At 61.0% G+C, this 21892-nt stretch overlaps 1 protein-coding gene across 13 annotated transcripts; it reads left to right on the forward strand.

Annotated features, from left to right (window-relative positions):
* Positions 1–1328: 1328 nt before the first annotated feature.
* On the forward strand, positions 1329–18958 carry SLC17A9 (solute carrier family 17 member 9). 13 transcript variants are annotated; one of them, XM_065523391.2, is made up of 13 exons: positions 1329–1510; positions 6558–6755; positions 7232–7371; positions 10072–10171; positions 11794–11924; positions 12568–12664; positions 12879–12975; positions 13528–13615; positions 15172–15232; positions 15675–15790; positions 16255–16310; positions 16432–16461; positions 17065–18958. In XM_065523391.2, the coding sequence occupies exons 1-13, from the start codon at positions 1452–1454 to the stop codon at positions 17095–17097; spliced, it is 1206 nt and encodes a 401-aa protein (XP_065379463.1). In that variant the 5' UTR covers positions 1329–1451; the 3' UTR covers positions 17098–18958. The 13 variants fall into 13 exon arrangements, 9 of the variants coding, with proteins under 9 accessions (XP_065379463.1, XP_065379462.1, XP_073861760.1 ...); XM_065523390.2 differs by having other exon boundaries at positions 15198–15232; XM_074005659.1 differs by having other exon boundaries at positions 11794–11904; positions 15146–15232.
* Positions 18959–21892: the final 2934 nt, after the last annotated feature.

Below are 21892 nucleotides of genomic sequence, written 5' to 3' on the forward strand. Positions count from 1 at the left end.
GGATGAAAGCATGGCCTTGCTTTTTAAGGCACTTGTGTCTTTAAAATCTGTTCGGCACTAGGCTCTGGGAGCAGGCTCTGCAGTGCAGTGGGTTGGGCTGTTGGAGACCTGAGGGCTGGGGGGTGGGGGGAAGGAGTCCTGTTGTAAGCGCAGGGCCCCACCTTAGGTGTGTCTTCCTCGGCCCCTGGGTGGTGGCTGCTGCGTGGAGGATGGACTGAGGTGGGCCCTAGTGGAGGTGGGGGTGACGCCTGAGGAGCAGGCCCTGCCGCCTCCTGGGGAAAGGCTACAGGGTCGAGGCCTTCCCCTGCCGGCTTCGTCCTCGGCAGGGCAGCAGGAGCATGCAGAGTGGGGGCCCCACCCCATCACCCCTGCGCCTGAGCCCAGAGCCTGGCCTGTGATCACCCCATCACCCCTGCGCCTGAGCCCAGAGCCTGGCCTGTGATAGGTGCTCAGGGCACCTTTTGTCCAGGATCCCAGGGGCCAATGACAACCTCACAGGCATCTGCTTGAAGACACTGGCCAGCGCTGGATTTGCCCAGCTCTCCCAGGCTTGGTCCAAGAGCTCAGGAGTGGACCCATCCCTGCCCCGAGAGATCCATTTTAAAAGTCAGTCACCCTGGACTTTTACTCTCTTTACACTTGGTTAAGACTTTATTCCTGGCTGGGCGCGGTGGCTCACACCTGTAATCCCAGCACTTTGGGAGGCCGAGGCGGGCGATCACGAGGTCAGGAGATGGAGACCATCCTGGCTAACACGGTGAAACCCCGTCTCTACTAAAAATACAGAAAAATTAGCCGGGCCTGGTGGCGGCGCTACTCAGGAGGCTGAGGCAGGAGAATGGCGTGAACCCGGGAGGCGGAGCTTGCAGTGAGCCAGGATCGCACCACCGCACTCCAGCCTGGGCCACAGAACAAGACTCCATCTCAAAAAAAAAACCAAAAAAAAAAGACTTTGATCGGTGAGGTAGGGACTGCCATCACCCCCTATTTTATAGACAGAGGACAGACCATGTCTATACAGACCATGGCTCCCTGTGGTGTCCAAAGGATGGGCTGGCACCTCTGGGACTAGACTCACCACCAGGGCCTTTCTCTGAAGCCCCAGTCTGAGCGGCCTGCTGCTGGGAACCCCCCCTGCTCCGACACTAACTTCAGCTGGGGCTGAGCCAGGGTGCGTCAGACCAGCCAGGGCGACCGTCGGCCCCGCTCCTATGGGGCAGCAGGGAGGGACGTCAGCAGGGTGGGGCGGGCGCCAGAGTGGTATGCCCCGCCCTGCCCCGCCTGCCCGCCCTGGTGGCCGTCTGGGGGCGACAAGTCCTGGGAGAACCAGACGGAAGCGCCGCTGGGACTGACACGTGGACTTGGGCGGTGCTGCCCTGGTGGGTCGGCCCGGGCTGGGAGGCAGCCCCGGGACACAGCTGTGCCCACGCCGTCTGAGCACCCCAAGCCCGATGCAGCCAACCCCAGATGAGGCCCGGAGGGACAGGGCCGGGGACAGCCAGTGGTCCAGGTGTGGCGGGGGTGAGGGGAGCGGGGGAGTGGGTGGGGGGGGAGCAGTCGGGGTGGGGCTGTGGGGAGGGAGCTGAGATGCTGCTGGGTGGGACTATGCTAGGCAGGGAGCGCTGAGCTGTGCAGGCTCCTCTGGCTTTGGGGCTTCCTGTATTCCTTTTGGGAGGTGGAAGGAGGTGAGTGCCCTGTCCTTCCTCCCTGCCATCAGATTCCAGGACCGGACCTGGCAAGTGCCCTATGGCAGCCAGTGTTCCTGGGGCTCTTCCAGGCAGGTCTGTGTTCCCCAGGCCAGGGGCATTGTCCTGGATGGTCAGGAGACATAGCCCCCGCCAGATGGGCCCACCCTGTGTGTGCATGACCCCGACAGGCAGGTGCCAAGACAGTCAGGAGGCTGGGTATGGGGCACGAGCTGGAGCCTGCAGCTGGACGGGGGGTCCTGCCACCATGTGCCAGCTGTGTGCTGGGGACGAGCTCCCCGCTGGCTTCAGCGCTCAGAGCATTTGGTGGTGGGGAGAAGCAGGGCCTGGGCAGGTTGCCTGGCCACCAGCACTGCTGCCGGTAGGAGGCTCCCTGGGCAGGTGATGCCTCAGAAACCGGGTGAGATGGTGACCGCGGGCCGTTGGCCAGCTGGGGAGGGCCTCTGCCAGGGCTCCTGAGAGCAGCCCCCACACTGCTGAACCCCCTTGCTCTGGGTCTTGGGCTGAGCCCTCAAGTGGCTGGACCCTGGGCCTAGACTCAGGCCCTGTGGGTTCCAGAGCAGACTCCCGCACTGAGTCCCCAGAGTACCTACCCTGACCACGGCAAGGTAGTAGCACCTTCTGGCCTCACCAGTTCCCAGCTCTATGAGGGCTGAGGACCCTGGAAGTGCTGGGAAGAGTTGCAGGAAGGCCCAAAGGGGCAGTGCCACCATCGGACATTGGCACCCAGATGAAGGGAGCGCTGGCTGCGTGGGAAAAGCTGGCAGCCCAGATCACAGCCCGAGAGTCTCCCTGCCAGGCGCCAGTTAGAGGGGCGGGCCTGCCCCTTGCTCTCTTCCTCTTCCCCCACCCACGTTCATCCAGGCCTGCCAGGCAGGGCCAGCTCCCCGGGGCTTCGGGGCCTCCTCACTGGTGGTTTGAGTGGCTCCGCCTTCACTGCGTCCCTCCCGGGCTCGATGTTTCAAAAAGAGCCCTTGCCACAGCTCTGGCAACTTCCTTTGCAGGCCCTTACTGGGTAGCGCCAAGGATTCTGGAGGGGCCTGTGGGTCAAGGCTGCCACGCCCACGCCTTTTCCTAGCCCTCTGCGGGGGCAAGAGCCCTCCCTCCTGCAGCCACATCACCGAGGCTGGGCCAGGCGAGAACAGAGCTGGAGAGGTGGCACCCACACTCGAGTGTCCTCTCCAGCTTGCTGCTCTCCTGGCCTGGCCCCGGCACAGTTCCCTTTTCTGAATCATGGGCCATGTGACCACCTGTTTGCTCAGCCGTGGATGCTGCTTCTGCACAGGGGCGATTTGCTCTAGAAAGTTCACAGGAAGCAGCCTGCTGGGCTCAGGGAGTGCAGAGTGGTGGGAGGGAGCTGCTCAGGCTGCCCAAAGCTTTCCGGTTCTTGGCACCCCCCGCCTCCCGCGCCCCCAGCAGGATGGAGGATTCCTGGCTTGAAGTCCTAGTGAGCCCTCAGGCAGCTGACTGTATGGGTCAACCTCTCCAGCCTGACATCCTTGTCTTCCCAGCGGCTGTGGAGGGTGCCCTTGTGCCCCCCTGGCCAGCACCACCTGCCCAGCTCAGAGAAGGGGCTGTGGCTGCCGCCTGCAGCATAGGGCAGATTGCCTGCCTGGAAGGGCTGTTCTTGACTTCCTCCTTCCAAGGAGGCCAGGGAGTGGCTCTGTGTTCTCAGCACTGTGCTGGCCTCGATGGGGGTGAGAATCAGTGCCACTGAGCTTTCTGCCATTTCTAGCTGACAGCCAGACAGTGCGGGGCAGGTACCACCTGGACACAGGTCCCTCTCCTTCCCCCCCCCCCCGCCACTTTTTTTTTTCAAGACGGAATCTCTGTTACCCAGGCTGGAGTGCAATGGTGCAGTCTTGGCTCACTGCAACCTTGACCTCCTGGGCTCATGTGCTCCTCCTACTTCAGCCTCCCAGCTGGGGCCACAGGTGCACACCACCACACTCAGCCACTCAGCTAATTGTTTTTTTGTTTGTTTTGTTTCATTTTTTTGTTTTTGTTTTTTTGAGATGGAGTCTCACTAGATGGAGTCTCACTCTATCGCCCAGGCTGAAGTTCAGTGGTTTGATCTCGGCTCACTGCAACCTCTGCCTCCCAGGTTCAAGTGATTCTCCTGCCTCAGCCTCTGGAGTAGCTGGGATTACAGGCACCTGCCACCACGCCTGGCTAATTTTTGTATTTTTAGTAGAGACGGAGTTTCACCATGTGGGCCAGGCTGGTCTTGAACTCCTGACCTTGTGATCCACCCTCCCTCAGCCTCCCCAAGTGCTGGGATTACAGATGTGAGCCACCATGCCCAGCCCTGGCTAATTTTTAAAGTTGTGTTTTTCTTTTTGTGGAGCCGGGGACCTCCCTATGTTTCCCAGGCTGGTCTTGAACTCTGGGGCTCGAGTGATCTGCCCGCCTTCGCCTCCCAAAGTGCTGGGATCACAGGCATAAGCCACCGTACCTGTCCCTAAAGCTCCTTTTTAAAGGCACCTTTGGACTGTGTGACTTTTAGTGGAAAGTTAGTGGGGGGGCCCCCATGTCCCTTCTGCAAGCCTCCTGCGTTAAGTCAATGAAAACTGTTTACAGAGAGCCTGGGGCCAGATAAATAACAGGGCTGCGGGTATCAACCATGCCAGGGCAGGGCGTGGAGGCCAGGGCCGTACTGGGTTAGGCGGGCTGGCAGTGAGGACTGTGTCCTTCTGTGGTAACCCAGGGAGCAGACCTGGTCCCCAGACCCAGGCCACAGCCAGATATGGGGCAAGCCAGTTGTCCCCAGAGTGGAAGCTGGCTGCAAATGATGCTGGCAAAACCACACTCACAGCCAAGTTCCAGGACAGACAGCACTTCCTCCCACATGACCTTCTCCAGACTTCAGGGGTTAATTGTTGGCCCTGATGTGGGGAGGGGCTGGAGCAGGACAGCCTCTGGCAGAGCGGGAGGTGTTGGAGCGAGCTGTTCTTGCCTCTAAGATCTCACTGGGCCTCCCTCACCGGGACTGGGAGTGTGAGCTGGCCGGCCTGGCTCTGACCTCAGGCATGGTCAAGGTCAAGCTCATGGTCAAGACCGCCAAATGCCTGACTTGGTGGTCTTTTCTGCTGTGGGAAGCGTCCAGGCACAGACTTCCAGAGAGCACCAGGAAGGCCAGATACCTGCCCCTCCATCCACGGCACACCCTTGTCCACTCTGGCAGGTTCTTGGGAGCACACCCCCGAGTGCAGCCGGCTGCCCGCACGGGCAGACCGGACCTTTTGGGAAGGGTGGGGTGAGACTCTCCAGTGTCCGACTCGTCTGCTGGTCACCCTCTGCCCTGTTCTCTTTGAGGCCCATGCGGCCTCCTCCTCCTGGATGTCCCCCTATCCCTGGCTATGCTGGCTCTTGGCTCCTGGCTACGCCTCCTCGGCTGACTCCTGCCATTCTCTTGGGTGACTTTGAAGTCCACAGGGGCTGTCCATATGGCACCCTGGCCCTCACCCTTGACCTTCTCCTCTCTTTGGCCTGCCGGTCCTCAGTCCTGCCCTTCATCAAGACTCCCAGCACTAATACCTCGAACCCCTTTGGTTCGCTGGCCAGGACTCAGGCCCCAGGCTTGGAGCCCTGGCGGGACCCTGGCATCAGCTTCCCCTCCCCACTGTGCAGACCCGGCCTCCCAGGGGTGACCAGCACCCAGCGTGCCATCAGGACCTGGCCCCTACCCCTACCTCACAGTGGCTGTTTGTCCTTGTTGCCCTCCTGACAGCCTGTACTCTCAGGGGGCCATCCTCACCTGCTTCACAAAAATCGGAAGTGGCCAGTGGGAAATCCTCTAATTCCCCTCCTGCCTCCCAGGCCCTTCCCTCCTCTGTGAGAGTCGCTGCTGATCCAGTGCTGACCCTGCCCAACCCCTCTCTCCAGCATCTGACTCAGCAAGTTCCAAACCCTCTCCCCATCTGGGGCCCCACTCAGTGCCCCCATCCATCTCAGGGCACAGAGAGAAGTCTGCGTATCTAGCGGACTGTCCATGTCCAGCCCTGTGTGCTGCTCTGAGTCCTGCTGACCCCCATGGCCCTGCAGCCTGTGCACCTCTCCTCACACACCTGCACACCCCAGCAGCCTCCCAGCTCACCCCCAACGGGTGCCTTTGGCTCAGCCACAGGACCCAGGGATGGAGCTTCCCTACAACTCTCTTTAATCAGGGACAACAGCAGCCAAGGAGCCTCATTTGCACAGGAGCCAGGAGCCATGTGCAGAATTCAGAGGCCCTGGCTGGGAAGGCCTCACCCCTGCCCAGCTTCCTTCAAGGGGTCAACCATCCCCCTGGCACTGTGTCCTCTCCTGGCCACCCAGCCCCACCTGCCTTGAGGTTCTCAGTGAAGACCTCCTGTGCTGCCTCAGCCCTGCCGCTCTGGGGGCCCCTTACCCACCACACCCCACCCCTACAGTCAGTGGGCTCTCAGCCATCATTCCTGCCTGGTGCCTGTCTGGTGCTTGCCTGGGCCGAGGGAGGCTTGAGAATGTGGCACCACGTACTACTGGTCCTTGGCTTTGGGGGCCTGGTGGCCTGGTCGCCCATCGTGGGGAATAAGCGGAGCCCAGCCCAGGCACCTTTTGTGGGGATGAGTTGTTGCTGTGCCCTGCCTGAGTGCTGGCCACTCGGCTGCTCCCAGCCGTCACTGTGCCTCATTTCTGGCTGCCTGTGTCCTCCCAGGGGTCAGCAGACAGGTGTGATTAGGCGTTTGAATGCTTGCCAAGTTGCCTTCCATCGAAGCTGTCTCCATTCAGTCCCACATCCCCCAGCTCTGGGGGAGGTCTCTGAGTGATGAACTCGAAGCAGCAGGGCTGTGGGGCCTCCCCAGGGCCTGACCATCTCCTCTCCCTCAGGCCCGAGTGCCAGGCATGGACAGGGACGCTGCTGCTGGGCACGTGCCTGCTCTACTGCGCCCGCTCCAGCATGCCCATCTGCACTGTCTCCATGAGCCAGGACTTCGGCTGGAATAAGAAGGAGGCCGGCATCGTACTCAGCAGCTTCTTCTGGGGCTACTGCCTGACGCAGGTTGTGGGCGGCCACCTCGGGGACCGGTAACTGCCCCTTCCCCGTCTCCAGGCTGGTGGGGGCTGCTCCCCTGGGGCCTCCAGAGGCCAGTGGGCTGGCTGTGCTGTGGGCGGCCACCTCGGGGACCGGTAACTGCCCCTTCCCCGTCTCCAGGCTGGTGGGGGCTGCTCCCCTGGGGCCTCCAGAGGCTGTGCTGCTGCACACAGAGGATGCAACTCCCGGGGAAGGAGCTTGGTGGATACATTTGGGCAGAAGACACACCCAGGGGAAGATGGGAGCTGGGAGGGGAGAGGCCAGGCGTGGCAAGGCCGCAGAGGAGGCAGGCGGCTCCCCTGGAGTACCTGGTCTCCTCACGAGGCAGCTCTGGGGTCATGAGCAGGCCCTGTAGAGGCAGATAGGCCAGGCCCATCTCCGAGCACCCACTCGAGGGCAGCCCTGAGTCAGGGTGGTGCTCCTTGGTCCTGCGCAGCCACATTCTCACCGCCTTCTGTCTCCCCTCCAGGATTGGGGGTGAGAAGGTCATCCTGCTGTCAGCCTCTGCCTGGGGCTCCATCACGGCCGTCACCCCGCTGCTCGCTCAGCTGAGCAGTGCCCACCTGGCCTTCATGACCTTCTCACGCATCCTCATGGGCTTGCTCCAAGGTAAGGGGCACTCAGGCGCTTCCCTCACGCTCTCTGGCACCAGGTGGGGAGACAAGGGGAGTGTGCACGGATGTGTGTGCAGGTGCACGCGTGCATGCAGGTGGTGTACAAGTGTGTGTGTATGGGTATGCCTGTGTGCATGCATACACCAGTGTGTGTGCATGTGCAAGTGCATATGTCCCTGCAGACACGTGTGTGCAAGCAGTATGCACGTATGTGTGTGCTTGTGCTTGTGTGTACATATGTGTGCATGCACACGTGTGAGTGTGCACGTGTGTGTGCAGGTAGCGTGCATGCCCATATGCGTGTGTACGTGCGTGAGCGTGCCCGTATGCAGGTGTATGTGTGGCCATGCATGTGCCTTCTGTAAGTGCACACTCTGCAGTGACACACAGGGTCACAGGGGACACCTGCGTAGTGAACTTGCTCCTGCCCCTGAATTTTGTTACCAAACACCTTAGTTCAGTGGTGGATTCCAGCTGCAAGGGACCTGCTGTGGGACTCTGGGTTTTGTGAATTTTGGTCACATGTATGCCGATGATGCCTCCAATACTAGGGCCTTGGAGCGCCTTAATTGTCAGGAGAACAAGGTGGGTGAGGGGCCAAGGGGGCTTTGGGGGCCCCTACTTGTCTGAGGTCCCCTGGAGAAACAGCTAGGCCTCCAGCCTGCAGGGGCCTGCCTGCCCCACCCCAGCCTGCCTGGCTGCCCCATCCATTGGCAGTTCCCGGCCGGGCTACTCCTCCCCCAGTGTCCTGGGCCATCCAGACTCCCCACTGAGGACTCCCCCTACCTTCCTGAGCCGGCCTCAGGTTCAGATCCCTGGCCATGGCTCCCCTAGAACCTCTGCCCTACCTCTCCCCCAAGTCCAGAGACTTTGGGGAGTTCACTCCCAGGTCTCTTTCTCCTCCCTCTCCACACCCTCACTCCCCAAGGTGACGCCTGGAAGGTGCTGCCTGGGACTCTCTCTGTAACAGAGGAAGGGGGTCTGCCCAGGAGAGAGGCCACTGTCATGGTCACAGGGTCTCACATGAGAACAAGGGCCCTACCACCAGTGCCCACCGGGCCCTGTGCATGGCCCACCTTCAGAAGAGGGTGCAGTGAGTGCGACTGAGGACTTAGGATTGTGTGTTTACTGTGAGACCCCATCCCAGAGCCAGACCCTCCAGCATCACCACCTCCCCAGGCACTGCCCAGGTCCCACTGCAGGAGCTGGAGGAGGAGGGGAGGAACGAACGAATCGCAACCACCTGGAGGGGAGGACAGGCCTGTCGGGGGGTGGGGGCCCTCATCTTTGTTTACTGGAGGGTCTTTGGGGTGAGGGAGGAGGGTCCCAAGGCTGAAGCTGTGAAGAAAACAGTGGCACTGCCTCAGACTGGGCTGACCAATGCCTCCTAGGTGTCACTGAGAAGACCCTCGGCCCTGGGGCAGGCAGCTGTCCTCGTGGGCAGCTCTGAGGACCCAGCAGGCAGCCAGACCCTGTGGGCTCGCTGCCGGCTCCAGCTGCGCTTCCTCTGCGGGGGTCAGCTTGTTGTGCTATGATGATTTGGCACCTGTGGCATATTCCGTTTTCTAGAAAACTTCAAAGTCTGGCACGTCTCAATGTCAGATGTCATCCTGTGCCCACAAGCCTACTCTGGGGGTCTGGGGGTCAGCAATGGCGGCCGCATGGTAACCATGGGCACCACCTGCGGCTGGCTTTGCTGTGTTTGTGCACACTGTCCTCGGGCAGAGTAGAGACGCCGGGTGTCCCAAGACTTGTGGCTCTTGCTGTGGGGTATCGGACTTCTGGAGGAAACCCCACGGAGCCCTGCCAGGCGGCCCCCAGCCTCCCTTGAGGGAGTGAGGGATGGGCCCTGCCTCTGAGCCATGAGCCTGTGAGTGAGCGCTCTGTGATTAGAAGTTACAGGCACTAGCCAGGCAGGCGCTTCCTGTGTGTGGCCGTCTGTTTGACGATGCCCTCCTGCAGGGTAGCATCAGTGCCTTGTAGACAGGGCCCATGGGTTTGGGGGACAAGCTTCTGTTGTCACGGTGGCTCCGTGGTGCCTCCCCTCACAGCGCCAGGCTCAGGGCCCTCTGGCTGTGGGGCCGCATGGGGTGGTAAGGTGGTTTCCAAACTTCTAAAGCGGCCGAGAACACTTGGTCCAAAAGAAATCCCGGGAGGAAGCTCAGTTAATACAACAGGGAAAGGCAGGTTTCCTGGGGGAAGTATGTGTCTGTGCACGCGTGCGGCAGGTTTCTGTGCATGCAGGTGTGTATCTTCGTGCGTATGCGTGTATCTGCGTCAGTGTGAGCACCATGCAGCACTGCCGAGAAGTGGTGTGCTGGTGGACCCGTGCGTGTGCAGGTGCGTGTGCACATGCCGCGTGTGTGTGTGTTGGTGCCAGGACTCTGTAGAGCACAGCTGGAGGCTGGCGGTGAGAGTGTGCACATGTGCGTGTGCGTGGGGTGGGAGGGCTGGCTTCAAAGTAGGGGTGTTTCCCGCAGCTATGCGGGTGGCACGACCCTGAGCGAGCCTCGCCCAAAAGGAGTCTGTTTCCTCAGTGGCACAAAAAACCCTGCCCTGCTGGTCCCTTGGGTGGGCGAGGTGAGCGAGAGGGACAGGTGGACGTCCTCTGGAATCACAGCCCAAACCTGAGCAGATGGGCCGGGATGAGCCTCCCTGGCTGGACCCCGAGAGACTCTCCCTCCACTCGTTGCAGGGGTTTACTTCCCCGCCCTGACCAGCCTGCTGTCGCAGAAGGTGCGGGACAGTGAGCGAGCCTTCACCTACAGCACCGTGGGCGCCGGCTCCCAGTTTGGGTAAGTCCTGGCCTCAGACAGGGCCCAGGAGAGGCCACCAGATGAGCCCCTTGCCAAGTGGCCCCTGGTCTGGGTGGCAGATGGGCCACATGGGCCTGCAGGGCCACCATGGGTGAGGTGGGTCCGGCAGGCGCCTTTTGGGCTCTGTAGCCCAAGGCTGTGCTCGGCAGGTGCCAGCCCCGGGCACCTCGCTTGCTTTGTGCGTATTTCTGCCTTTCTGGAGTGGCTGGCAGGTGATGAGGCTGGGACTTGGGGACAGGGGTTGGGGGAGTGGCCATATCCTCTCATTTTCTTTCATCTGTGCTAACGAAGCCAGATGCCATCCCCACCCTCTGCTGGCCCCCACCCCCGACAGGAGAGTCTGTGAGCCCTGGAGCACAGGAGAGTCTGTGAGCCCTGGGTGGGCTATCAGCTGGCTGGAGGGCGGCTTGTCCTCATCCACAAGGCAGTAACCCTGTGCCCATCGGTCCTCCTTCCCAGTGCCCACTCCTTGGGCAGCTCCAGACCCTCTAGCGATGCTGGCAACCTGGATCAAGGCCAGGCCTGGGGTGGGAGACCTTCCCAATGGTTGTAGCAGGGTGGATAAGTGCAGGAGCTGGCAGGGGCTTCCCAGTCGCTGGGCTCGGGCCCTCATGTTACTGTTGCTGAGGTTCAGAGTGCGGAGGCGGCCCCTGTAGGTGGGGCCAGGAGCAGCCCCAGGCAGGCCCAGGGTGACCAGATTCATGAAATAAAAACAGACTGCCCAGAGGAACGTGAATTTCAGATAAACCAGAGGGGATATACTTCTACTAAAAGAATGAATCCTCACTTCTCCAAAACCTGGTTTCTTTGGGTGTCCTGCGGTTTTTCTGCACGCAGGTGGGGAACAGAGAGAGGGTCAAGCGTGGACTGGAAGGGGCAGGAAGAGTGCTACCCCAGCCCGCCCTGGCGCCCAAGGCCAAGCCCTGCTGCCGCAGGAGCTGTGTCCACCCCGCAGAGGCTCAGCGGGAGGAAAGAGGCCCCATCTGGATGCCAGGCCCGGCTTTGGGTCTCTCTCTTCCTCCTTTTGCCATGATATTAACTGTTCCCGCAGGTGCCAGCGGAGGGGTCTCTGCGGCAGATGGGGGCTGGGCTACCAGCCAGGTTGCACCCAGAAGGAGCCTCTGAGGAGCTATTTGGGACAATGAGATCATGGGGACAGGGGATGGGGGCTGTTGGATTTGGCCGTCGTGGTATTTTTGCATCTAGAAATCTTTGTGAATTTTATCCTCAATGAGGTTTGAAGCACAAAATCCGTGTGGAGTTTCACTGTAGTATACTCTCATCACCGTCTCCTCCTCGGTGCCGTTTTTAGTTGAAAAGGATCCACATGACAAATTGTAGGCCAATGTGAAGGCCTAGAAGCAAGATGTGAAAAACAACATGAGTTCCACAGCAGCCGCCCGACTGGCCCCACTGGCCCCGAGTGTCCGGAGTCCTTAACCAAACAGGCCGGGATGGGGGCTCTGAGCTGCCGCTCTGAAGGCCATGAAAACACCCTTTTCCAGGGGCTCAGCCTGCACCAAGGTGGGGTTTCTGAGAGGCCCCTCCTCGCCCGAGGGGTGCCGCTGAGGGGCCTGGCCACGCTTCCCCTGTCTTTGCAGGACGCTGCTGACCGGGGCAGTGGGCTCCCTGCTCCTGGAATGGTACGGCTGGCAGAGCGTCTTCTATTTCTCCGGCGGCCTCACCTTGCTTTGGGTGTGGTACGTGTACAGGTACCTGCTGAGTGGAAAAGGTAACGCAGGCCGGGCGGGCTAGTTCCGGGCACCCACGGCTGCCCAGTGCCTCCTCCCTTGGTGGCAGCCACTGAGCAGCCTGGAGCAGGAGCCCGGAGACAGCGGCCTTGACCTCTCAAAGAATCCACCAGTGAGGCAGAGTGCTCAGGTGCTGAGCTGTCAGCGGCTCTGCCACCTAATTCGGTCTAGAAGGTTCCATCTAGGGCTAAGGCAGACACCCAGGGAGACCTGCTGGGCAGGTCAAGGCAGGGTGCAGGAGCAGCCGAGTCTTTGGGTGGCCAGGAGGGGGCTCTGGAGGAGGCTGTGGGGAGGGTCGTTCAGAGCGCGGTTAGGTGCCTGGTAGGGAAGGCCACGGGAGGCCAGCGCCCGTGTGCAGCCTGAGGGGTGAGCGGGAGGCCGGCGCCCGTGTGCAGCCTGAGGGGTGAGCGGGAGGCCGGCGCCCGTGTGCAGCCTGAGGGGTGAGCGGGAGGCCGGCGCCCGTGTGCAGCCTGAGGGGTGAGCGGGAGGCCGGCGCCCGTGTGCAGCCTGAGGTGTGGACGAGGGCTGCTGACCCTCTGGAACCACCCCCAATACCCAATCCTTTGGAAATAGACGGCACCTCCCGCCCTGATAGCCATCACTTTGAAACCATTGCTCCCTCAGATCTCGTCCTGGCCTTGGGAGTCCTGGCCCAAGGCCTGCCGGTGTCCAGGCACAACAGAGTCCCCTGGAGACAGCTCTTCCGGAAGCCTGCTGTCTGGTGAGCTGGGACCTGTGCCGCCCCTTGGAGCAGTGGCAGGGCTGGTGACCATGGGGGTGTGAACCTGGCTGGATCTGACAGCCCCCAAGCCAGCAGGGCCTAGGGCTCAGAGAGGTGGGACTCTAGCCCCCAGGGGAGGTCTCTCAGGGTGGGTCCCACAGGCCCGGCCAGCTTGCGCAGCACCAGAGTCATGGTCCACCGTTGGGCCCCGCAGGGCAGCCGTCATCTCCCAGCTCTCTGCAGCCTGCTCCTTCTTCGTCCTCATCTCCTGGCTGCCCACCTTCTTCAAGGAGACCTTCCCCGACGCCAAGGTGAGTGGGGGGCTCCTACAGGGTGAAGGAGCGCCCAGAAGGCACGAGGCTTGAGCTGCACCAGGCACCGCGGGTCCTTGGCCTGCAGATGGTGGAACCCTCGGCTCCTCCTGGGCTCCGAGGGTCCTGGCACCGCCAGGCTTTTCCTCTGGAGAGGACCCAGTCCACGCTCGGGGCAGGTTTCTGTGTTTGAGGCTGGAAACGATGTGGGCGCTCGGTGCCTTCCGGCTGTGGCTGCAGCCCTCCCAGCCCTCACCGGTGACCTGCTGGCCTGCAGAGCCCGACTTCAGGGCCCGAGGAGGCCGGTGCAGGACCCGGGATGTGGACAGAGGGGTCACCTGCGGTCAGTACGGTTCCTTCTCTGAGGTTGACTTGCTGCCCCCCCGGGTGGTGGTCGACTCCAGAGCTGCACATTCCCAGGAGCAGGGCTGGCCCTGCGGAGAACTTTCCTGGGCAGCGGTGGGCATGTGGGGGCTGTCCAGCCTGAGTATCCTCTTCCAGATGGCCGGGTGCTAGCCCTGGCCCCCTCTGAGGCCACACTCCCCCCTGCAGGGTTGGATCTTCAACGTGGTGCCTTGGTTGGTGGCGATTCCTGCCAGTCTATTCAGCGGGTTTCTCTCTGATCATCTCATCAATCAGGGTGAGCCCTGGGGCGGGGACCGGGGCCGGGGGCCACACCCTGATTCGCCTCACTTTCAAGGGGCAAGATGCTCTTCTCCTGGGGGTGCAGCTTCAGCACATGGAGAGCTGGGACAGAGGGGCACTTCTTTCCAGGCTCGGCCTCCTCCTTAAAGGGTGGGGTTAGACTGTGGTGAGAGGGTCTGGTCTCACGGTGACCGTGGAGCTCGCCCCTGGGGGCCAGATGCAGCCCCTGACCCTCTGGGAAGGCACCTGGTGGGGCCAGAGGTTGCAAACATCCTTGAACCTTTGGAAGAGCTTCTGTCTTTGTTCCATGTGCTCCAGACCCACGCTGGGATGAGCCCCAAGTGGGCTGCGTGTTTCTTCCCCTAGCGCAGTGTCCTCACAGACAGGTGCAGGCAGGTGCACACGCGTGCCCACATGCTCTCTCCACACACGTATGCCTATTCCTAGAACATTCGTGTTTTTCCTAATTGCAAAAGGAATACACACGCGTTGTGGAAAAGTTAGAAAATCTGGAGCAGCAGAGGAAGTGGGGCCACTCGCCTGTTTCCACCTCTGTAACTGCTGTGTGACTGTTCTGTGTTTCTGCCCAGACCCCCGCCTTGGGAAGCTTCCAAGGGCACAGGCGCTGCCTCATAGCTGTGCCACACACACGTGTGTGCACACGTTTTTGCCCACAGCACAGGATAGCTGTCTTGAGCCCTAAGCCTCCTCCTCCCCTGCTGCCCCTCTGCAGCTGTTCAGGATGGGACCCCTCTGGGCGCTGTCTGGGGTGTCAGCATGAAAGGCCTAATGGGAGCCCCTTCCTCGGCCTCCCCCTGCAGGTTACACGGCCGTCCCTCCCCTGCAGGTTACACGGCCGTCCCTCCCCTGCAGGTTACACGGCCGTCCCTCCCCTGCAGGTTACACAGCCGACCCTCCCCTGTAGGTTACACAGCCGACCCTCCCCTGTAGGTTACAGAGCCGTCCCTCCCCTGCAGGTTACACCATGGCCATCCCTCCCCCTGTAGGTTACACCACGGCCGTCCCTCCCCTGCAGGTTACACCACGGCCGTCCCTCCCCCTGCAGGTTACACGGCCGTCCCTCCCCTGCAGGTTACAGAGCCGTCCCTCCCCTGTAGGTTACACGGCCGACCCTCCCCTGCAGGTTACACCACGGCCGTCCCTCCCCCTGCAGGTTACACCACGGCCGTCCCTCCCCTGCAGGTTACACCACGGCCGTCCCTCCCCCTGCAGGTTACACCACGGCCGTCCCTCCCCTGCAGGTTACACGGCCGTCCCTCCCCTGCTGCAGGTTACACGGCCGTCCCTCCCCTGCAGGTTACACGGCCGACCCTCCCCTGCAGGTTACAGAGCCGTCCCTCCCCTGCAGGTTACACGGCCGACCCTCCCCTGCAGGTTACACGGCCGTCCCTCCCCTGCAGGTTACACGGCCGTCCCTCCCCTGCAGGTTACACGGCCGTCCCTCCCCTGCAGGTTACACGGCCGTCCCTCCCCTGCAGGTTACACGGCCGTCCCTCCCCTGCAGGTTACACGGCCGTCCCTCCCCTGTAGGTTACACGGCCGTCCCTCCCCTGCAGGTTACAGAGCCATCACAGTGCGGAAGTTCATGCAGGTAGGAGAATCATTCCAGTCATTCTTTCTGGATATCCCTGCTTTGTTCAGGGTCTCCCAGGACCACAGGCTTGTGTCCCCAAGTACCCTGATGTCTGGGACCAGGCAAATGCCAGGCCTCTCCACGTGTCCAGCCCCGGGGTCCAGAGGGGGCTGTTTAGACAGCTGTTGGGGGGCAGGCTGGGGTCAGCATCCTGTGCCCCTCTGGGCCCAGGCCTGGGCTTGCCCATGTCGAATAGGGCCTCTCCGTGGAGCGGGGCTGATTCTTGGGGAGCCTCCTCCCAGATCTCCTCTAGGGGTCCTGGTCCGAGAGAAGTTTTCGGTCCCAGCTGACCTGACCCTTGTGCAGTGTGCCCAGGGCAGCTGTCGGGCGGCCGAGTCAGGAGAGGGCCCAGCTGCAGGCAGGCCGGGTGCCTGCCCGTCACAGTGGTGCTTTCCTGCAGGGCATGGGCCTTGGCCTCTCAAGCGTCTTTGCTCTGTGCCTGGGCCACACCTCCAGCTTCTGTGAGTCTGTGGTGTTTGCATCAGCCTCCATCGGCCTCCAGACCTTCAACCACAGGTGAGGGCGGACTGCTCCATCCACCAGAGCCACCATGCTGCCCGCATGCCCCAGGGCCGCGCATGTGAAGAGGGGTCTCTGTCCGCCTTTCTCTGAGTGTCTTCCTCACACTTCACCCCCTTCCCAAGCTGCTGGGCAGCTACTGCATCGAAGACTCAATAGGAACCAGCACTTCCCATCAGTGAGCAGCACGTGTGCGTGATTGGTGCGAACGTGCTTTCCCCACAGTGCTTTACTCTCAGGAGACGCTTCCTGCACCAGGTCCTCCATGAAGACGGGCGGCTGGGGCTCGGCTTGGCGTGGTGTGCAGGGCTGGAGTGTTTTGGCCAGGGAGCAGGCCTGAGTGTCTCCCAGCCCCTCCCGTGTCTCCACTAGACCTTGTTTCCCCGCTTCCCCCTTGACAGCCCTGGGCCGCAAGCTCGGTGGTGGCCAGGGCCGCTCACCACCCTCTTTCCTCCCCGCAGTGGCATTTCCGTTAACATCCAGGACTTGGCCCCGTCCTGTGCCGGCTTTCTGTTTGGTGAGGACCTTGCCCACCCCAGCTTTGCCTCTCCCTGGGCCTCCGGGTGGGTGGGCCTTGGGAGATCCCAGAGGGCTTTCGCTGACCGTCCGTATTCTCTCTCGCTCCGGCCTGTTCACAGGTGTGGCCAACACAGCTGGGGCCTTGGCAGGTGAGGGGCGGGGCTCTGTGCCCAGGAGTTTGCCTGTCTGTGGGGTTTGAGCCCACCGAGGTGCTGCAGGGTGGGGGTGTGCTTCCCTTCAGAGGGGGTCCCGGTGTCAGGGGAGGGCACAGACCCCAGAGCAGGCCCAGGAGAGGAGGATGTGGCTGCCTTCCAGGTTCCACTGGACTTTGCTGACAGCAGGTGGCTCAAGGGTCGCCATCTGCCCTGACTCACAAATACGTTCCAATCCTGGTAGCCCAGGGTCCCCGGGACACAGCCTGGCCCTGCTGAGTGCCTTGGATGGTGGGGGCTCCTTCTCCAGCTCAGCCTCGCCTGGGTCGGCCTGTGGTTCCCATTTCCCCTTCAGCGGGACAAGGGGGACTCATTACCAGGCCATTTCCTGGATGGCCTTTGAGATCTCTGCCCCTCCAACACCCTCCAAGTCTGAGCCTGACCCACAGCTGGGACACCGAATTCAGCCCTGGGAACCATGGGGGCTTCTATCAGGCGCTAGACCCCCAGCCCTTCCCCGGCACTACCCTGGGACCTAGGGTGGGCATGGGGCCTGGGCTGCCTGGGAATGCTCAGCCCGCCTGGGCCTCTCTTGGGCAGGTGTCGTGGGTGTGTGTCTGGGCGGCTACTTGATCGAGACCACGGGCTCCTGGACCTGCCTGTTCAACCTTGTGGCCATCATCAGCAGCCTGGGGCTGTGCACCTTCCTGGTATTTGGACAGGCCCAGAGGGTGGACCTGAGCTCCACCCACGAGGACCTCTAGCTTCCAACCCCACAGCCTCTCCGAGGACCCAGGCACCAGCAGCCCCGGGACAGAGGGGACTCAGTGTGTGGGACTTGGTCACTCCATGTCAGACACATGAGCAGAGAGGAACGCAAACCACTGTAGACCCTGAAGCTCCTTAAGGAGAGTCCACACCAGCTGGCCGGAGGGTGGGGTGGGCCTGGGTCCAGACCAGGCTCGCTGCTCTCTGGGCCTCAGTTTCCCCACCTGCCAGCGGGCTCGGCCCTGTCTTCCTCACAGGCTGGTGTGGCCGTTAGGGTGAGTGGAGTTATTGTTAGTAGGCGCAGCCTCATTCCCACCACGATCTGTTCCGCGTGGTCCCGCCAAGCCTCCCACAGTGCCGTGGGTCCTGCCAAGCCTCCCGTGGCTGCTGTGGGTCCCGCCAAGCCTCCTGCAGCCGCCATGCTCTCCGCAAGCCTCCTGCAGCGCCCGCCTGCCAATGTGAGGCCGGCACCAGGCTGCAGCCTCCCCAACCCCAGCCCACTTTGCTGTGTCTCTGGCGGACCCGCCCTGTGCGCTGTAGGATGCTTAAAGGCATCCCTGGCCTCCACCCACCCCTTGCCAGCAGCACCTACCCTCCCTCCTCCCAGTCAGACAACAGCCAGAAATGTCTCCAGACTCTGCTCAGCCTCCCCAGGTAGCCACCCTCGAGACACGACTTCAGAGTCACTGCGTCTCCCAGCAGCCTGACAGAGACTCCCAGGGCGTGGGTGGGTGGCGGGTTAGAGACCCTGGCCCATCTCTGGGACCCTGGCGCCGCTCTCTCCTCCTGTGGATCCCTCCACACTAGCAGTGTTCTCAGTGGGCAGATGCCTGGGCACCCCTTGGGCCCTGCCCAGCATTGCCGTGGCACAGGCTCTCGAACCCACATGGCTTTCCCAGGCCTGGTGATTCTGCTCTCCAGGGACGGTTGGCACCTTCCTCGGGGGTGGGCTCCATGCACCAGAACACACAGACCCACCTTTCTGGTTTCCTTCCTTCCTCCCTTCCCTTCCTCCCTTCCTTCCTTCCCTTCCTTCCTTCCCTTCCTTTCCTTCCTTCCCTTCCTTCCCTTCCTCCCTTCCCTTCCTCCCTTCCTTCCTTCCCTTCCTTCCTTTCTTCCTTCCTTTCCTTCCTTCCCTTCCTCCCTTCCCTTCCCCCCTTCCTTCCTTCCCTTCCTTCCTTCCTTCCTTTCCTTCCCTTCCCTTTCTTCTTCTCTCTCTCTCCCTCCCTCCCTCCCTCTCTCTCTCTCTCCTTTCTCTTTCTTTTTTTTTTTTAGACGGAGTCTCGCTCTGTCGCCCAGGCTGGAGTGAGTGGCGCCATCTCTGCTCACTGCAAGCTCCGCCTCCCGTGTTCACGCCATTCTCCTGCTTCATCCTGCCTCAGCCTCCCATGTAGCTGGGACTACAGGCGCCGCCATTACGCCCGGCTAATTTTGTTTTGTATTTTTTAGTAGAGACGGGATTTCACAGTGTTAGTCAGGATGGCCTTGTTCTCCTGACCGCGTGATCCGCCCGCCTCGGCCTCCCAAAGTGCTGGGATTACAGGCGTGAGCCACCGCGCCCGGCCTCTGGCGTTTTTTCAACCTCCCTTTTCATTGCCTGATGAGCTGGTGGTTTCATGAGTTAATGATACATCTTGCAAGGTGTACACGTAAAGAAAAAAACCTAAAAATGTGGAAAAGCACGCCAAAGCCTTATTTAAATAGCAACTATTAAACTATTCAAAAAGAAGACTGTTGCTTTATTTAACACCTTTGTTTTTTAAGAGTGAACACCATGTTAAAGACTTTTTATAACTAATTCTTGAGGAAACCTGTAACACGTTGGAACCAGGTCAAAGGAGAACCCCAGGAACAGACTCGTAGGCTGGGAGTGTTGAAATGAGTGTGCCAGCAGAGCCAGGCTGGGTTTTGGGGTTCCTTTGCCGGCAGGGGTCCTGAGTGTCTCAGATGACAGCGATGTGCCCTGCTATCAGCTGTCCACCCAGCTTTCCCAAGATGTGGGGCCCCCATGGAGTCAGACAGCCCAGGTGTGCTGTGGAAAGACAAGGTGGAATTTTGCACTTGAGCACAAATGTTCCCCTACAATCTCCCCAGTTTCGGTCAGCCCTAGCCCTGTGGCACAATCAGTTTCAGTCAGCCCTAGCCCTGTGGCACCATCAGTTTCCGTCAGCCCTAGCCCTGTGGCACCACCAGTTTCGGTCAGCCCTAGCCCTGTGGCACCATCAGTTTCGGTCTGCCCTAGCCCTGTGGCACCATCAGTTTCGGTCAGCCCTAGCCCTGTGGCACCATCAGTTTCGGTCAGCCCTAGCCCTGTGGCACCATCAGTTTCCGTCAGCCCTAGCCCTGTGGCACCACCAGTTTCGGTCAGCCCTAGCCCTGTGGCACCATCAGTTTCCGTCAGCCCTAGCCCTGTGGCACCATCAGTTTCCGTCAGCCCTAGCCCTGTGGCACCACCAGTTTCGGTCAGCCCTAGCCCTGTGGCACCATCAGTTTCGGTCAGCCCTAGCCCTGTGGCACCATCAGTTTCCGTCAGCCCTAGCCCTGTGGCACCATCAGTTTCGGTCAGCCCTAGCCCTGTGGCACCATCAGTTTCGGTCAGCCCTAGCCCTGTGGCACCATCAGTTTCCGTCAGCCCTAGCCCTGTGGCACCATCAGTTTCCGTCAGCCCTAGCCCTGTGGCACCATCAGTTTCCGTCAGCCCTAGCCCTGTGGCACCATCAGTTTCGGTCAGCCCTAGCCCTGTGGCACCATCAGTTTCGGTCAGCCGTAGCCCTGTGGCACCATCAGGTTCGGTCAGCCCTAGCCCTGTGGCACCATCAGTTTCGGTCAGCCCTAGCCCTGTGGCACCATGGGTACAGCCCAGAGCATCACCCCCACAGAGGCTTGGGGACGGCCCTGCTGGACGCCGCTGGGGGGTCTCGGGGGAGGAGGGGTTTCCAGAAGCCTGGCAGTTGCTGTTTGGAGACCGGGAAGCCACGCCCAGGAAACTACCTTCGGCTGAGTTCAGAGATGGGGTCCGTGCATTGTGAATGAATTCCTCTCTCTCTCCTCCTCCTCTTGCCTACATCCACATAACATAAAATTCACCATTTTAGCCATTTTTAAGTGCACGGTTCTGTGGCATTAGGTACATTTGTGTTGTGCAGCCACTGCCACCCTCCGCCTTCAGAACTTTCTCATCTTCCCAAACCGAAGCTCTGTGCTCATTAAACGCTAGCTCCCCGTTGCTCTCCCCCAGCCCCGGCAGCCCCATTCCACTTTGTGTCTCGACTTGAAGTGTGGCTGCTCTGGGGACCAGTGCGAGTGGAGGGCTGCTGGGTTTGCCTGCGTCTGGCTTATTTCACTCAGCAGAGCGTCCTCCGGTTTTGTTCGTTTTGCAGCAAGTGTCAGCATTTTTCTCATTTTTAAGGCTGAATAAAATACTGTGTGGATAAGCCATGTTTTGTGTATCTGTTCACCCACTGATGGACCTATGAGCATGAGTGTGCACTTAGCACCTTTTATTTTTATTTTATTTATTTTTTGGAGACAGAGGCTCACTCTATCCCCCAGGTTGGAATGCAGTGGCTTGATCTCGGCTCACTGCAAACTCTACCTCTCAGGTTCAAGAGATTCTCCTGCCTCAGCCTCCCAAGTAGCTGGGATTACAGGTGCCTGTCACCACGCCAGGCTAATGTTTGTATTTTTAGTAGAGATGGGGTTTCACTATGTTGGCCAGGCTGGCCGCAAACTCCTGACCTCAGGTGATCCACCTGCCTCGGCCTCCCAAAGTACCAGGATTGCAGGCGTGAGCCACCACGCCTGGCCCCAGCCAACTTTTATTATTATTATTTTTTTTGGAGACAGGGTCTTGCTCCATCACCCAGGCTGGAACGCAGTGGCACAATCACAGCTCACTGCAGCCTCAACTTCCCTGACTCCAGTCGATCGTCCCACCTCAGCCTCCCAAGCAGCTGGAACCACAGGTGCACACCACCACGCCCAGCTCTCGCTGTGTTGCCCAGGCTGGCCTTGAACTCCTGGGCTCAAGTGATCCTGTCACCATGGCTTCCCAGAGTGTTGGGATTACAGGCATGAACCACGGTGCCCAACCAGTTAGCACCGTCTAACATCCACGGCCAGCTGTAAAATCTCTGAGAGCCAGGAGGCAGCCCTGCCCAGGGAACTGGAGTGGAGAACCCGGAAGGGATACAGGACTAGGTGGGCAGTGCGGGCCGCCCCTTGGGCTGCACAGTCCTGCAGGACCAAGGTTCCTAGGCCCTCTGGATTCTGTCAAGTTTCTGTCACTTCCTTGCAGAGTGGAGGCCGGGCGAGGCTGTCATGTGGGATGTGGGGGCACAGGCCCAGGCACAGCAGGCAGGCCCATCCCCTTCCCGCCCAGCGGCTTCTGGTGCCACTTCCCAGGCCTTTTGTCAGGCGGATGTTGGGACCCGAGACGGTCGGGAGTCCGGGAGTTTGTGGGTGGTTTGCTGTTCTCCAGCTCCAGCAGAGGGGATGGTGGGGTCTGCACGTTGCTGTCGCTGCAGACAGGCCCGGATGCCCTCCGCACCCTGTGGGGCAGCTCTGCGGCATCTTGGTGCAGGAGCTGTGGGAGCCCCGTGGTCTGGAGTAAGATGCACCATGGGATGGAGGCTCCTCGGCCGCAGAGTGAGTGCTGGTG

The sequence above is a fragment of the Macaca fascicularis genome, chromosome 10, assembly GCF_037993035.2.
Source record: "Macaca fascicularis isolate 582-1 chromosome 10, T2T-MFA8v1.1".
NCBI classification, from domain to species: domain Eukaryota; kingdom Metazoa; phylum Chordata; class Mammalia; order Primates; family Cercopithecidae; genus Macaca; species Macaca fascicularis.

Coding starts and splice junctions, on each gene's coding strand:
- SLC17A9 (XM_065523390.2), top strand. CDS start 1,452: ATGCAGCCAACCCCAGATGAGGCCCGGAGGGACAGGGCCGGGGACAGC. Junction 10,172..11,793: donor GGCGCCGGCTCCCAGTTTGG/GTAAGTCCTGGC, acceptor CTGTCTTTGCAG/GACGCTGCTGACCGGGGCAG. Junction 16,462..17,064: donor CACAGCTGGGGCCTTGGCAG/GTGAGGGGCGGG, acceptor TCTCTTGGGCAG/GTGTCGTGGGTGTGTGTCTG.